At 41.6% G+C, this 15,722-nt stretch overlaps 1 protein-coding gene across 3 annotated transcripts in view; it reads left to right on the forward strand.

The window, feature by feature from the left end:
• Window positions 1–1,911, forward strand: part of LOC139557210 (inositol hexakisphosphate kinase 2-like) — a 37,606-nt gene extending 35,695 nt beyond the window's left edge. For all 3 annotated transcript variants that reach the window (XM_071371722.1, XM_071371712.1, XM_071371729.1), the window contains one exon: window positions 123–1,911. In XM_071371722.1, coding sequence (XP_071227823.1) covers window positions 123–671 — 549 coding nt within the window. In that variant the 3' untranslated portion in view covers window positions 672–1,911. The remainder of the gene's footprint in view (window positions 1–122) is intronic.
• The last annotated feature ends 13,811 nt before the right edge of the window (window positions 1,912–15,722 follow it).

A 15,722-nucleotide genomic window follows, 5' to 3' on the forward strand; every position in this document is an offset into this window, starting at 1 on the left:
TTATTGATGGGGATGGGGCAGAATTGAAGAGCCTGACATGATCTATTGGGGAGGCATAGCTTAGTTTTAGTTCAGAAGAAAAATTTATTTCTGAACCCCTCCATCTCCTACCTCTCTCTCAGGTATACCAGTCAGACTCGGGTCAGCTCATGTTCATGGATAAATACATTGGGCGTAAACTGACCCTGTCGGGCTTTAAGGAAGCCTTGTTCCAGTTCTTCCATGACGGGCGGCGTCTGCGGCGTGAGCTGCTCTCCCCGGTGCTGCGGAGGCTCAGGGAGATGCAGACAGCCCTGGAGAGCTGTGAGTCCTACCGCTTCTATTCCTCCTCCCTACTGATCATCTATGACGGCGAGCCGCCCTGCACACATGCACACAGGGCCCCCGAGGACGGTCTGTCTGAGGAGGAAGTGGAAGAGGATGAAGAGGCAGGTGCGTTTGGGTTTACCCGCAGTAGTAGTGGTAGCGCTGGTGGTGGGTGCCTGGCAGCCCGATCTGATACAGGCCCTGACCCGGCGGTGGACGTGAGGATGATTGACTTTGCCCACACCACCTGCCCCGACTTTGTGGAGGACAGTGTGGTGCACGAGGGCCAGGACAGTGGCTACATCTTTGGTCTGCAGAACCTCATCGCCATCATCTCCAAGCTGGAGGACCACAGCACAGACTAAAACAGTCATCTTCTCTCTTTTGGACTCATGGAAAAAGCATCACACTGGACTACAGAGGCTGGCCTTAGGGGCATGCTGAACATGGCTGTAGCCTGTTTTCCACAAGGTCCTTGTTTCTGTTCTTGGTGCTTATTTGGGGTGTTTTTGTTTGTGTCAGTGGGGGATAAAAAGGGCCCTGATGGTTCATGTTTAAAGAGACATTTGCGATCTTCAGTTTAGTTAACTCAGTGAGTTGTCACCCTTATCTGCTTACTGACCGCAAGCACGGATTCCAACAGTTCCTGCTGCCTTATATACACACAAACACATGCACTGATGTTGATGTGTGCTACTGATGGGGCAGGTTTGAGAAAGCAAAAGAGAGAAACTGCTGTACCTGTGTGAAATTAAAGTTGCTAAGGGAAAACATCTTCCATTTTACTACTATACCAGTTTATTTTGCCATCCCGTTCCCTTTGGATTCAAAGAAGAGACTGCGGTATATTCAGATAGCTATTAGATTACATACAGAGGCCTTTTACAGGTAACTGCCCAAATCAAGGAAACACCAACATAAAGTGTCTTTATGGGCCACCACGAGCCAGAACAGTTTCAATGCGCCTTGGCATAGATTCTACTCTACTGGAGGGATGTGACACCATTCTTCCACAATAAATTCCATAATTTGTTTTATTGATGGTGGTGTAAAACGCTGTCTCATGTGCTGCTCCGTAATCTCCCATAAGTGTTCAGTTGGGTTGAAATCTGGTGACTGAGAAACACGCACAATATATTTTTTTTTAAATGATACTAAAATACACACACACACCCTATAAACAACCCTGTGCTCCTTTGCGACCCCTCTTTCAAAGTCACTGAGATCTCTTCTAGCCATGGTAGCCAAACTAGTGGGCAACTGGGCATTTTCATACATGACCCTAAGCATGATGGGATGTTAATTGCTTAATTAACTCAGGAAGCACACCTGTGTGGAAGCACCTGCTTTCAATATACTTCGTATCCCTCATTTACTCAAGTGTTTCCTTTATTTAGTCAGGTACCTGTAGATCTATTTATTTGACATGTTTCTTAAACTAAAACATGTAAAAAAGAAAGTGAATGGAGATACAAAGACTACATTCCATGTTATTAATCTGATTTATTAATTAATATTGTTGTTTTATGTTCAGATACCTCCTATCTTGTATCTGTCTTGTCCACATTTTGTTGGAGAAATAAAACAATTTTTGGTTGTGGCAAATGCTCTGCTCTCTATTTCTATCCCTTTGTGTGCTAATACTGTGTTATACAGTGATGTCGGGCTTCATCTCACTAAATCCAGACAACAACCAGCAATGGGTTGAGTGCCTAAGGGGTGTAACGGTAAGTGACATTTTCAAAATTTTACAGAAGAGTAAAACAACTTGTATTGCTAGTGTTTTCTGCTTCTACAGTAAAACAGCCATCTTGCTGGAATCCATAGTTGGTGAAACTGCCACGTCAGTTTGGTATACAACAACAAAGAAGTTACTTCAAACATAACACTTTCTTTCCCTCAGACATCATTGCACACCCGATAGAACACCTGAATATGTACTGCAATTATAACAAAAAATGAACCGCGCTGCCAGTCGCTCCTCTGTTTCAACAAAAGAATAAAGACGCCGGGGACGAACAGTGGTGCTGTTTCACCTTATGCAGATTTCAACTTTAACCCCCACATGTTTAAAAAAATTTATTGATTGAAATGTCACTTGTCTTTTTGGAACCAATGAAATCTACTAATTTACTCCAAAACGTACTCCCTTTTGACATGGCTCTTCATGTTTTTACATGGAAAACTAGTGTAACCCCTGATTTCTAATAGAAAGCTGGCAATGCTCTTCGTTTACATTTATTTGATGGAGGGGAAAGGTCATATTGTGTGGGTGAGTGATGACTGGGAATGCCTCAAAGTGCCAGCACATTTATGAAAGATTTAATCCAGGATTTGTTTGGAGAACTGCAGCTCCATAATGTCCATCATGATGCAGTCCCACCACCACCTGCTTGGTCAGGGGGAAAGACCTGACCACAGGGTCAGACTGCTCTCTTCGATAACATCTAAGAATTGAGGCTGGAATTCCCATCTAAATAACAGGAGTATCACTTTCAGTTTATTAAAATGTCAGATGGACCTTTATCATAATCCCATTGGGGTGCTGAGACACAAAAGCTCGGCTCCAGAGCGTCACAAATGCTGTACATAGCTACACGATCCAGAGAGGAATATAGAGACTGTGTATGTGATGGTGGCAGATGGGGCTGGTACTACAATGAGAGGTCGAGTGAGGTCATCTGGAGATGAGGGGAGATCGTGTCTCTGCCAGCCACCGTCAGGTCCTAACCAGTCTGAAGAAAAAAGGAGAGGAGAGTGAATCAGCCAGTCTTGGGAGGAATGGTATGAGTCACAGGCTTCTGAAAACATGTGATCCACTCATGGAATGGATCCCTAACGCTCAGAAAGCTCTTCTCTCTCTCTCTCTGTGTCTCTCTCTGTCTCTCTGTCTCTGTCTCTGTCTCTCTCTCTCTCTCTCTCTCTCTCTCTGTCTCTCTGTCTCTGTCTCTCTCTCTCTCTCTCTCTCTCTCTCTCTCTGTCTCTCTGTCTCTCTCTGTCTCTCTCTCTCTGTCTGTCTCTCTCTCTCTCTCTGTCTCTCTCTCTCTCTCTCTCTGTCTCTCTCTGTCTCTCTCTCTCTGTCTGTCTCTGTCTCTCTGTCTCTCTGTCTCTCTCTCTCTGTCTCTCTCTCTGTCTCTCTGTCTCTCTCTCTCTCTCTCTCTCCTGAGTACACAGCATTGATAGACCATTTATCTGCCTAGTGCCCTCTCTCTGGGAAACACAGCAGCTCAACTTTGTCTTTCATGCTATGTGCTCTACTTCAATACATAGCATGTATGGGGGACATTGACAATCAGAGAAGCTTTCTCCTATACACACATGCCATTTTCTCTGTTTATCAGTGCTTTTTGCTATTTGTCTCTTGTTTCTCTGGTTAGGTTGACTGATTTTAGGGAAGTCTCATCTTATGAAATGTTAAATCTCTACCGTTTGTGGAGCAGGTCTGACCCACTGGCTGACGTGCCCCAGAGGACACCGCTCCAATTTCAGGGTAAACAGCTGGGTGGATCAGGGTGGGGTGGGGGGGGGCAAACAGGCAGTACTCCACATTCCTGTGTGAGATTGCAGAGAGAGAGATGGAGGGATTAGATCGAGTATAAACTGTCATATTTCAGTCTCTTGGAAAGTGGCTTTAGGTGATGATGTAACAGAAAAGCCGCAGAGTGGACTGTTTTATCTACTAGGCTGAATGTGTTGTCCATACCCTTGCCCTTCTTCATAACTATGCTCAGGCTACTAATGCAAATGGCCCAGTTGTATAACAGTGGTACATAATCACTATGGCAACAGCAGTGTACCATTTTTAGGTTTTCTCTGAAGCTGAGGATAAAGTGGTGTCCCAGAATCTCAGATGTTTGATCATACAACATCAAACACTCACCTCTATTTCAAACAAAAGTATTTACTGTATATTCGGTAAGTATTCAAACCCCTTGACTTTTTCCACATTTTGCCCTTTAGATTTTTTTGCAAATGAATAACAAATTAAAAAACATCACATTTACATAAGTATTCAGACCCTTTCCTCAGTACTTTGTTGAAGCACCTTTGGCAGCAATTACAGCCTTGAGTCTTCTTGGGTATGACGCTACAAGCTTGGCACAGCTGTATTTGGGTAGTTTATCCCATTCTTCTCTGCATATCCTCAGGCTCTGTCAGGTTGGATAGGGAGCGTTGCTGCAAAGCTATTTTCAGGTCTCTCCAGAGATGTTCGATTGGATTCAAGTCCAGACTCTGTCCTTGAGTGGCCCAGCCATTCAGAGACTTGTCCTGTTGCCACTCCTGCGTTGTCATGGCTGTGTGCTTAGGGTCATTGTCCTGTTGGAAGGTGAACCTTCGCCCCAGTCTGAGGTCCTGAGCAGGTTTCCATCAAGGATCTCTCTGTACTTTGCTCCGTTCATCTTTCCCTCGATCCTGACTAGTTTCCCAGTCCCTGCCGCTGAAAAACATCCCCACAGCATGATTCTGCCAACATTATGCTTCACTGTAGAGATGGTGCCAGGTTTCCTCCAGACATGTCGCTTGGCATTCAGGCCAAAGAGTTCAATCTTGGTTTCATCAGACCAGAGAATCTTGTTTCTTATGGTCTGAAAGTCTACGTCTGGCCATAAAGGCCTGATTGGTGGAGCACTGCAGAGATGCTGTTCTTTCTAGAAAGTGCTCCCATCTCCACGGAGGAACTCTAGAGCTCTGTCAGAGTGACCAAGGCCCTTCTCCACCGATTGCGCAGTTTGGCCGGGCGGCCAGCTCTAGGAAGAGTCTTGGTGGTTCCAAACTTCTTCCATTTAAGAATGATAGATGCCACTGTGTTCTTGGGGACCTTGAATGCTCGAAAAAAAATGTTGGTACCCTTCCTCAGATCTGTGCCTCGACACAATCCTGTCTTGGAGCTCTACGGACAATTCCTTCGACCTCATGGCTTGGGTTTTGCTCTGACATGCACTGTCAACTGTGGGACCTTATATAGACGTGTGTTCCTTTCCAAATCATGTCCAATCAATTGAATTTACCACAGGTGGACTCCAATCAAGTCGTATAAACATATCAAGGTTGATCAATGGAAACAGGATGCACCTGAGCTCAATTTCGAGTCTCATAGCAAAGGGTCTGAATACTTATGTAAATAAGGTATTTCTGTCTTATTTTTATAAATTTGCTAGTAATTTCAAAACCCGTTTTCACTTTGTTATTTTGGGGTATTGTGTGTAGATTGCTGATTAACTATTTTTTTTTTTTAATCAATTTTAGAATAAGGCTGTAATGTAACAGGATGGGGGAAAAGTCAAGGGGTCTGAATACTTTCCGAATGCACAGTATGCTGCACGTCCATTAATTATGTCTGTTTATGTAATTCTCCAGTGAGTTACATGCGCTTCAGCTATACTTCGAAACTGAGTTTTCTTGGGTTGATGTTGTCACTCCTGGGCCTCACACAGTATCAGTCTCATACCGTTTGCCTGAAATCAAAAGGAGACAGAATGCTGCAGAATTTAAGCTTAGTTTCTCATGCATAAACCATTCCAACTGAGTCCCCCACAAACACCCAATTTCATACACAAACACACACACTTACATGTCTGCCAAAACTCACGAAAACATAGACAGATTAAGCGGGATTACGAGTTCCGGGAAGACCAAGTTGGGCACAACAAGAAGCATGCAAATGTCAAAAGGCGTCAAGGGAAATAATAAACAAATTTAAACAAACAGATTTGTACAGCTCATCTTTGTTGGACTGAGTGGCAGGGTTGAGGCCACTGAAAGAGTGCAGACATCCCCACACACCAATTCCCTATCAGTCCCATCGCTCACTCAGTCCCTCTGACTTCTTTCAGACAGGTAGGTACTCAGACAGTCACAGAATCCCTCTCTGTCGCGCAAAGGCTTGTAATGGCTAACTCACATCTCTTGTGTGATCTGCCGCTTTTGCCTCTCGAAATGGAGTGTGCATGTGCGTGCGTCTAAACAAGCCAGTGTTGTTATGGTTGTGCTGGGCATGTTTTGACAGAGGTTAAATTCAGTGACTTGATACTGCTCTAAGTAAGCCAGTGCATTGAAACAAGAATGGAAACTAGGTGAAAATGACTGCTTCTCTTTCAGTGCCCTCAACCCTGCCACTCGTCAGGTTTAGTTAGTTCTTTGTCAACACCTGCTAAAATGCAAAACCATTTGATCCTGATATAACACCTTTGTACACTACTCCCAGTCAAAAGTACTGTACCGTGATCTTGGAATCACTTTGGGCCCGATTCAGACTTGCCTTTCCTATGCACGCCGTTCCTACACACTTCTCAGTATTTGGTATTCAGACGTAACATTATGCAGGTGCGTAACGTGCTTTGCAGGCGTGGTTCCCTTGTACATGCAGAAAACATATTTAATTCCACCTCTGAAAACCCTCCCACCTGCTGGCCAACAGATTTTCTTGTGGGGTTTTCATTCAATAGGGTTTTCAGTACATTTATGTCAAGCCATTCCTTTTAATTTGGTGTAGACCTTTAATTAGAATTTTCTCGACAGACTCAATAGAATATATGGAGAGAAATGTTCAAAATATTAGGGATCAATGAAAGAAAGACATGTAAATACACATTAGTCTCCTTTTCAGCACCAATTGGTAGATTTAAAAAAAATACTCCGATCTTAAATAATATATAATGTTAGGAAAGTGTTAATGAATAATAAAGAAAAAAATGGTTTGGAGAGCCTTTACGCACAAAATATATTGATGAATCAAAAATAGTGGTTGATTAATCCGGAAAGTTGCCATATTCAATTGTTCAATCCATTAAATATTGAAAGGTGAGAAAAGTGTATAACGGGTTGAACAGTAGTCCTATAACTCTACCCTAATAATCCTCACTAATTATGGAACTGTGATGACAACGGTCCAGTCGCCATGAACCATGTGCCAGGCTCCAGGTTTAAACTGCTATCTACGGTCTGAATAGGCCATGAATAGGCTACAGGTCCCAAATTATTGCACAATTTGTATTACATTAGCCTAACATAAACCACTATTGCTAGTGATCCTCAGGAACAACCACACCAACGTGGAAGAGGAAAGAAAGGCTACCGATAGCGGATCATATTTAACACGATACAAGGTCTGTTTTGGAGGGGTTGTGCAGTCCTTTGTTGGCTTTACAGGCGCTACTTATACTGTACAGAGGACCTTGATAGTTCTTCACCATTGGGCTCAAGTGACCTTCACATCTGTAAGGGGGGTTTAACCACATTTAGAGATGGAGGGAGAGATAGAAGGGAGCAAGGAAAGGACCACGTCACCACCACCCTTATATAAGATTCTAAATTTCATCTTGGCCTGATTTGTCCTCTTGTACATAGCAGAGCAAGAATTAGCCCAAGGTTCCTGTTAGGGCTGGTCCCACAGCCTTTGCTGTTAAACAGGCTTAAATGAACATCCAAATGACTTTAATGAGATATTTATGACACACCCTGCTTCATCACAAACCAGCATTATTGATATGTGATCACTCAATTAAGTGGATACAGTATGTTGACAATTTACTGTTCATAAGGATTATTACTGTCATGCATTGATGCATGTTATTTTGTCTATACATCAAGTTAATCTTGTTGTACTGTTGGCCATAATGCCTTTATCTCCAATAGCGATTGGGTTGTATTTCTATGTAAATCATCATCCTTAATCCGGTTATAGAAGTGTTTGTTGCCCTGAAAACAAAATTGCTGAAATAGTGTGAGTTTGCTAAATCTTTTATCACGTTTAAGTACAAACAATTTAATGCAAGGGATTCTAATGATGCGCTCTCTCTCTCATCCCCTCCCTCTCTTTCTCTTAATTACATCGTCTTTCCAATAATAATAGCTGCCCTCCCCACTCCTTGTCCCTCTCTGTATCTCTGACGCTGAATTTGGGTTTACATAACCATTGTCTCATTGCCATGTCGTGTGCCCAGGAGAGGAGGATGTGAGTGGTGAAGGTGAGGGATGCTGCCTGTTTCTGTGTTTGTATCCCAGCAGCTAAACCGCTCAGGTCCAGTAGCAGTACTGAGAGCCCAAGTGGAGATGGATGGAGTGAGACATAGTTAACTGGGTGATTTGATCTCTATAACCCCAACACATAGGGTTCATCATCCATGTTGTTGACCGTGTTGTTGACCTTAATCAGTGCTATCCTCATACACAGTGAATAGGGCAGGGATGTGTGTTGTGTCATCTGTAGGAAGCCAAAGACTACGTTTTAAGACTTTTGAATACATTATATTCTATTAAATTCCATCACATGGAAAACCCCAGTAACAGGATGTTCTAGAGATCCAATACATGAATAACGACACTGAAAGAACAGTAACTGACTAACTCATAGTCATACACAAACATGCCCCCACACCTAGCCGGCTGCTGTATATTTAGCCGCCTCTAAAAATAAGAAGGAAAAGAACCGTCTAATCTGGAGAGGACGCAAATTAACTGTCCACCCCCGTCACCACGTGTTCTTGTTCCCAGATCAGCTTCCCACTCCTCAGGCTATCTGCACGTCTGCACATTTCTCTGTGTGGTCGTGTGTTTCTCTACATGTACGCGGTTACGAGATCAGATGAGTGTTTGGTCAGAGCAAATATATTTTTGGTACGGTAGCCTACTTGTGCAGTCTGTGAGTGTGATCCCGGCTACTCATAAGATCATAGAAAACCCTATGCCACTCATAGTGTTCTCAAAGGAAAAACTCACTTTCCAGCCTTAGGGATAGAAAATACAATCCCTTGTGAACCACTCAGACATGCACTTCAGACTAGAGGTCGACCGATTAATCGGAATGGTTTTCATAACAATCGGAAATCTGTATTTTTGGGCGCCGATTTGCCAATTTTTTATTTTATTTTATTTTATTTATTTTTTTAACACCTTTATTTAGTCTTTATTTAACTAGGCAAGTCAGTTAAGAACACATTCTTATTTTCAATGACGGCCTAGGAACGAGGCAGAACGACAGATTTTTATCTTATAAAAAACAATCAATCAATGACTGTCATTGCTCCAATATGTACTTAACCATAAACATCAATGCCTTTCTTAAAATCAATACACAAGTATATATTTTTAAACCTGCATATTTAGCTAAAAGAAATCCAGGTTAGCAGGCAATATTAACCAGGTGAAATTGTGTCATTTCTCTTGCGTTCATTGCACGCAGAGTCATGGTATATACAACAGTTTGGGCTGCCTGGCTCTTTGCGAACTAATTTGCCAGAATTTTACATAATTATGGTTGTGCAATGTAACAGGAATATTTAGACTCATGGATGCCACCCGTTAGATAAAATACGGAACGGAATAAACGTTTTGTTTTCGAGGTGATAGTTTCCGGATTAGTCAAAGGTATATGGTTTAGAGAGAAATAGTCGACGCGTTATAATTCCTGTAATAACTTGCGGCTGAACTTGACAGGGGTTCCTTCGTTATTTTACTGTTCATGTCTTCCATAGAGAATGTCTTGATCTACTTCAAATAAGGTCTGTGTTTCGTGCAGGCTTAAACCGCCTCGACGTTTTGATACCCGTGTAAATCTCACTAGGATAAGGTAACGTTTGTCAACTTATTTTCATAAATCCACTCTACAAAATGTTTTATCTTCGCTTATATTTAGCCAATATTGATCAGAGTTACCTTGTCCTATGGATATCTACACAGTTATAAAATTGGCAAGGTGGTGTAAGCCTACACGAAACACAGACCTTATTTTAAGGGAATCTAAAAATATCCTATGGAATAAATGAAGGAACCGCTTTTCAGATTTTGCTAGGTGTCATGGGAATTATGACTCGCACTTTGGTCGTCAATTCTTACCATGCCCATTATTAAAATAGGATTTCCTGCATATAGAAATTACAGTTTTTGTTTTCAACATTCATCACAGGTAACTTAAACTCTATTTTTATTCAAACAGTTGAGAGTATTTGTCTCCTAAGCAGACTCTTCAGTATCATTGCCACTTCAGAGCTGTGTGTGTGTATTTATGTATTATATTAAGTTAAAATAAAAGTGTTCATTCAGTATTGTTGCAGTTGTCATTATTACAAAAATGTGTGTGTGTGTATGATATATATATATATAAAACTTTTTTATTTTTTCAATAATAAATCGGCCGATTAATCGGTATTGGCTTTTTTTGTCCTCCAATAATCGGTATCGGCGTTGAAAAATCATAATCGGTCGACCTCTACTTCAGACATCTCTGTCCATTGACCGAGAGACGCATGTCTCCTTTGAGGGCAACCTCAAAGAAAAATGGAACAATCAATACCAAAAGCTTTCAGAAAAAGCAGTCTTAGTGTCAGTCTTAGTGTCAATATGGGTCTGACATGTTGCTGTCAGTAATGCATTTCTGAAACAACTATAAATAAATATACATGTATTTTGTCTATAATCACAATGTTCAATCAATCAGCTCATGGAGAAGAAGGTAGTAAGATTTGTACTGATGGAATCGAGCCCAAAAATATATTTTGACCTTATTAATCAATGAGAGAGGATGGAAGCAGGTAAAGTGACAGCAGCTGATCAAGCTGGATGGGTCCATCAAATCACTTAACATCCAGATTGGGTTAGGTTGGAGGTCCTAATGAATAGAATGATGATAATACCTGAGAAGCCAGTGTTTGGAGGATATATTGGCAAGGGTGTTAGCCACGAGATGAAGTCGAGTTACCAACATATTCAAATAATGATTTACATATTTTCATTTTTTTTTTAAATTATGCTGAATTTATTCATACTATTTCATCCTTCCACAATATAGTCCCGACACAAATCTAAGGTTGCTACCCAAGCCGGCTGGTCGATCGGTTTGCGTGCCAGAGACGCGACCTAGTCGTTCAGTCTTTTTGAATGTTTTGTAACGACCCTGGGTTTATAAGCGCGGAAATCGATTTTGCTGCACGAGCATGCTTTTGCGGCACAGTCGATAGCGCGCCGGACTTCGGGCTAGAAGGTCGAGGGTTCGAGACCTGCTCCGTGCTGTTTCATTACATTGGTGTCAGAAGTGATCGGACCTTGCATCCACGACAGTGCGTGTGCTTGGCCGGTGAGCGCGTTCCTGTAAAACGTAGAGTCGCAAGCTAGCGCGAGGACGCGCTCTTTGAAAGGAGGGAGTAGTGTAACAACCCTGCGTTTATAAGCGCGGAAATCGACCTTGCCGCTTAGCATGCTTTTGCGGCACAGTCGATAGCGCGCCGGACCTAGGGCTAGAAGGTTGAGGGTTCGAGACCTGCTCCGTGCTCTTTCATTACAGTATCTATGGTCGCGACCTAGTCATTCGTTTTAAATTTTCCATGGCCATACTGGTTGGCAACGTTCTTATCCCTTGCTTGCTAGCTAGCCAACTACAGCTAACTTACAGTCACGTCAAAAAGTGCAGCCAGAATAACAGCAAAGTAGCTGCATTTGCATTTGTTTAAGCTGTTTTCTAGTGACATTGGTTACAGCCTGGGCAGACGAGCGAGCCCAGGCTGTAACCAAGAGTCTTTCTGTTTCTCGGTCTCTTGCTCTCTGTGTGTTTTTGCTGTCATAAAATATGTTTGAAGTTGATGTTAGTTTGTGGCACAGTGAGCTCTCCCATTATGTATACCTCCAAATGGATCCTAGTCAGCAGAATTACTGTGTAGGCTATGCTACTCAGTTAGAATTTTTGTATTTGTATTTATTATGGATCTCCATTAGCTGCTGCTTCCTGGGGTCCATCAAAATTAAGGCAGTTTATACAATTTTAAAAACATTACAATACATTCAGACTGTGTGCACTTAGGCCCATACTCCACCACTACCACATATATACAGTACAAAATCCATGTGTACGTGTGTGTATAGTGCGTGTGTGTATGCGACTATGTTTTTGTTGCTTCACAGTCCCTGCTGTTCCATAAGGTGTTTTTTTATCTGTTTTTTAAATAAAATTTTACTGCTTGCATGAGTTACTTGATGTGGAATAGAGTTCCATGTAGTCATGGCTCTATTTAGTACTGTGCCCCTTCCATAGTCTGTTCTGGACTTGGGGACTGGTTTCCTAGCTGTGTGCCAGTAGTTCAAACAGACAGCTCGGTGCATTCAACATGTCAATACCTCTCATAAATACAAGCAGTGATGACATCAATCTCTCCACTTTCAGCCAGGAGAGATTGACATGCATATTATTAATATTAGCTCTCTGTGTACATCCAAGGGCCAGCCGTGCTGCCCTGTTCTGAGCCAATTGCAATTTTGCTAAGTCCTTTTTTGTGGCACCTGACCACACGACTGAACAGTAGTCAAGGTGCGACAAAACTAGGTCCTGTAGGACCTGCCTTGCTGACAGTGCTGTCAAGAAGGTAGAGCAGCACCTTATCATAGACATACTTCTCCCATCCTAGCTACTGTTGTTGTATCAATATGTTTTGACCATGACAGTTTACAATCCAGGGTAACTCCAAGCAGTTTAGTCACCTCAACTTGCTCAATTTCCACATTATTTATTACAAGATTTAGTTGAGGTTTAGGGTTTAGTGAATGATTTGTCCCAAATACAATGCTTTTACTTTAAGAAATATTTAGGACTAACTTATTTCTTACCACCCTCTCTGAAACTAACTGTAACTCTTTGTTAAGTGTTGCAGTCATTTCAGTCACTGTAGTAGCTGACATGTATGGTGTTGAGTCATCCGCACACATAGACACTCTGGCTTTCCTCAAAGCCAGTGGCAATTCATTAGTAAAGATTGAAAAAAAAGTAGTTGGCCTAGACAGCTGCCTTGTGGAATTCCTGATTCTACCTGGATTATGTTGGATAGCCTTCCATTAAAGAACACCCTATGTGTTCTGTTAGACAGGTAATCCTTTATCCACATTATAGCCGGGGGTGTAAAGCCATAACACATACGTTTTTCCAGCAGCAGACTATGATCAATAATGTCAAAGGCCGCACTGAAGTCTAACAAAACAGCCCCCACAATCTTTTTATCATCACTTTCTCTCAGCCAATCATCAGTCATTTGTGTAAGTGCTGTGCTTGTTGAATGTCCTTATCTATAAGCATGCTGAAAGTTCATTGTCAATTTGTTTACTGTAAAATAGCATTGTATCTGGTCAAACACAATTTTTTCCAAAAGTTTACAAAGGGTTGGTAACAGGCTGATTGATTGGCTATTTGAGCCAGTAAAGGGGGCTTCACTATTCTTAGGTAGCGGAATGACTTTAGCTTCCCTCCAAGCCTGAGGGCACACACTTTCTAGTAGGCTTCAATTGAAGATGTGGCAAATAGGAGTGGCAATATTGTCATTTTCCATCCAAGTTGTCAGACCCCGGTCACTTGTCATTGTTGATAGACAGCAATCAATTTGTTTCACCTCTTCCACACTAACTTTGCGGAATTTAAGATTACAATGCTTGTCTTTCATAATTTGGTCCGATATACTTGGATGTCTAGTGTCAGCGTTTGTTGCAGGCATGTTATGCCTAAGTTTGCTAATCTTGCCAATTAAAAAAATCATTAAAGTAGTTGGCAATAGCAGTTGGTTTTGTGTTGAATGAATGAGCCATCTGTTTCAATGAATGATGGAGCTGAGTATGCCTTTTTTTCCAGAATTTAATATAAGGTGCCCCAAAGCTTTTTACTATCATTCTTTATTTAATTTATCTTGGTTTCATAGTGTAGTTTTTTCTTATTTTTATTCAGTTTAGTCACATCAATTTGCAATAAGTTTGCCAATCAGTTGTGCAGCCAGACTTATTTGCCATTCTTTTTGCCTCATCCCTCTCAATTATACAATTTTTCAATTCCTCATCAATCCACAGGGATTTAACAGTTTTTACAGTCATTTTCTTAATGGTTGCATGCTTATTAGCAACTGGAGTAAGCAATTGCATAAATGTGTCAGGTGCAGTATCTGTTTGCTCCTCATGACACACCACGGACCAACAGATATTCTTAACATCAATAACATAGGAATCACTACAAAACTTATTGTATGACCTCTTATACACTACATTAGGCCCAGCCTTTGGAACTTTGGTTTTCCTAGATATGGCTACTATATTGTGATCACTATGTCTGATGGATCTGGATATGTCTTTCAAGCTAATTTCTGCAGCATTAGTAAAGATGTGATCAATACATGTTGATGATTTCATTCCTGTGCTGTTTGTAACTATCCTGGTAGGTTGACTGATAATCTGAACCAGGTTGCAGGCACTGGTTAGAGTTTGAAGCTTTTTCTTGAGTGGGCAGCTTGATGAAAGCCAGTCAATATTTAAATCACCCGGAAATGATACCTCTCTGTTGATATCACATACATTATCAAGCATTTCACACATGTTATCCAGATACTGACTGTTAGCACTTGGTGGTGTATAGCAGTTTCCCACCGGAATGGGCTTTAGGTGAGGCAGATGAACCTGTAGCTATATTACTTCAACAGTATTTGACTTGAGATCCTCTCTAATCTTTACAGGAATGCGGTTCTGAATATAAACACCAACACCTCCACCATTGGCATTTCTATCTATTCTATAAAAGTTATAACCTTGTATTGCTACCACTGTATCTAAGTGAGTTTCAGAGATAGTCAGAATATGAATGTCATCTGTTACGAGCAAATTATTGATTTCATGAACCTTGTTTCTTAAGCTACATATATTAACATGGGCTATTTTGAGCACTTTTCTTCTGGGATGCTTCCTTGCTTTCATTGCTTTACTAGGATGCTTAGCAGCAGTAGATGTGCTCATGTCCTTTATGTTAGTGCAGGGTGAGCTGCTCACAGTGGACTTCCTCCTAGGGCACACCGGCTTAGTGCTAACAGTATAAATCTGGTTCATAGGCACATGATTACTGCATAGGATCAGTAGAGGCATTCAGGGCAGTTAAAAGGACATACATTAGGTTTCTTATATGGTGTCTACTGACACCCCTGGTGTAATGTACAATTGCTGAAGCATTATGACAACTCTGCGTCACAATGGTAGGGATGAGTTGAGCTGGGCTTTGGTCATTGATAAGTCATTGTCTCAATGCAGCCTTATAGTGCTGTGAAAGGATCCAGGATCCCAAATGATTTGGGTAGATCCCATCCTCCTTATAAAACGTGTTTTGTTTCCAAAAGGTATTGAAATTGTCAACAAAAGTTACACCCATTGAGCTGCAATAATTACGGCGCCAGTTGTGAAGAGAAAGAATCTGGGATCGATATGTTAAGCCATGCCTGTGTTGTTGGTGTGTAAGAGTAATTGTGCCATTATGGATCAGTGGTTAAGCGTGTCACACAGTTCTACCATGTGTGTTTGTGTTTTTTTCACACAGTACCATAAACTTCTAGGGTTCAGACAGGGGAAAAGTTGCCCATGGAGAATATTTTTTTTGGTATTTGCTTTTTTTTACGGTGTAGCCCTAATAGAGAGCC

This window comes from Salvelinus alpinus, chromosome 2, assembly GCF_045679555.1.
Source record: "Salvelinus alpinus chromosome 2, SLU_Salpinus.1, whole genome shotgun sequence".
Classification (NCBI taxonomy): domain Eukaryota; kingdom Metazoa; phylum Chordata; class Actinopteri; order Salmoniformes; family Salmonidae; genus Salvelinus; species Salvelinus alpinus.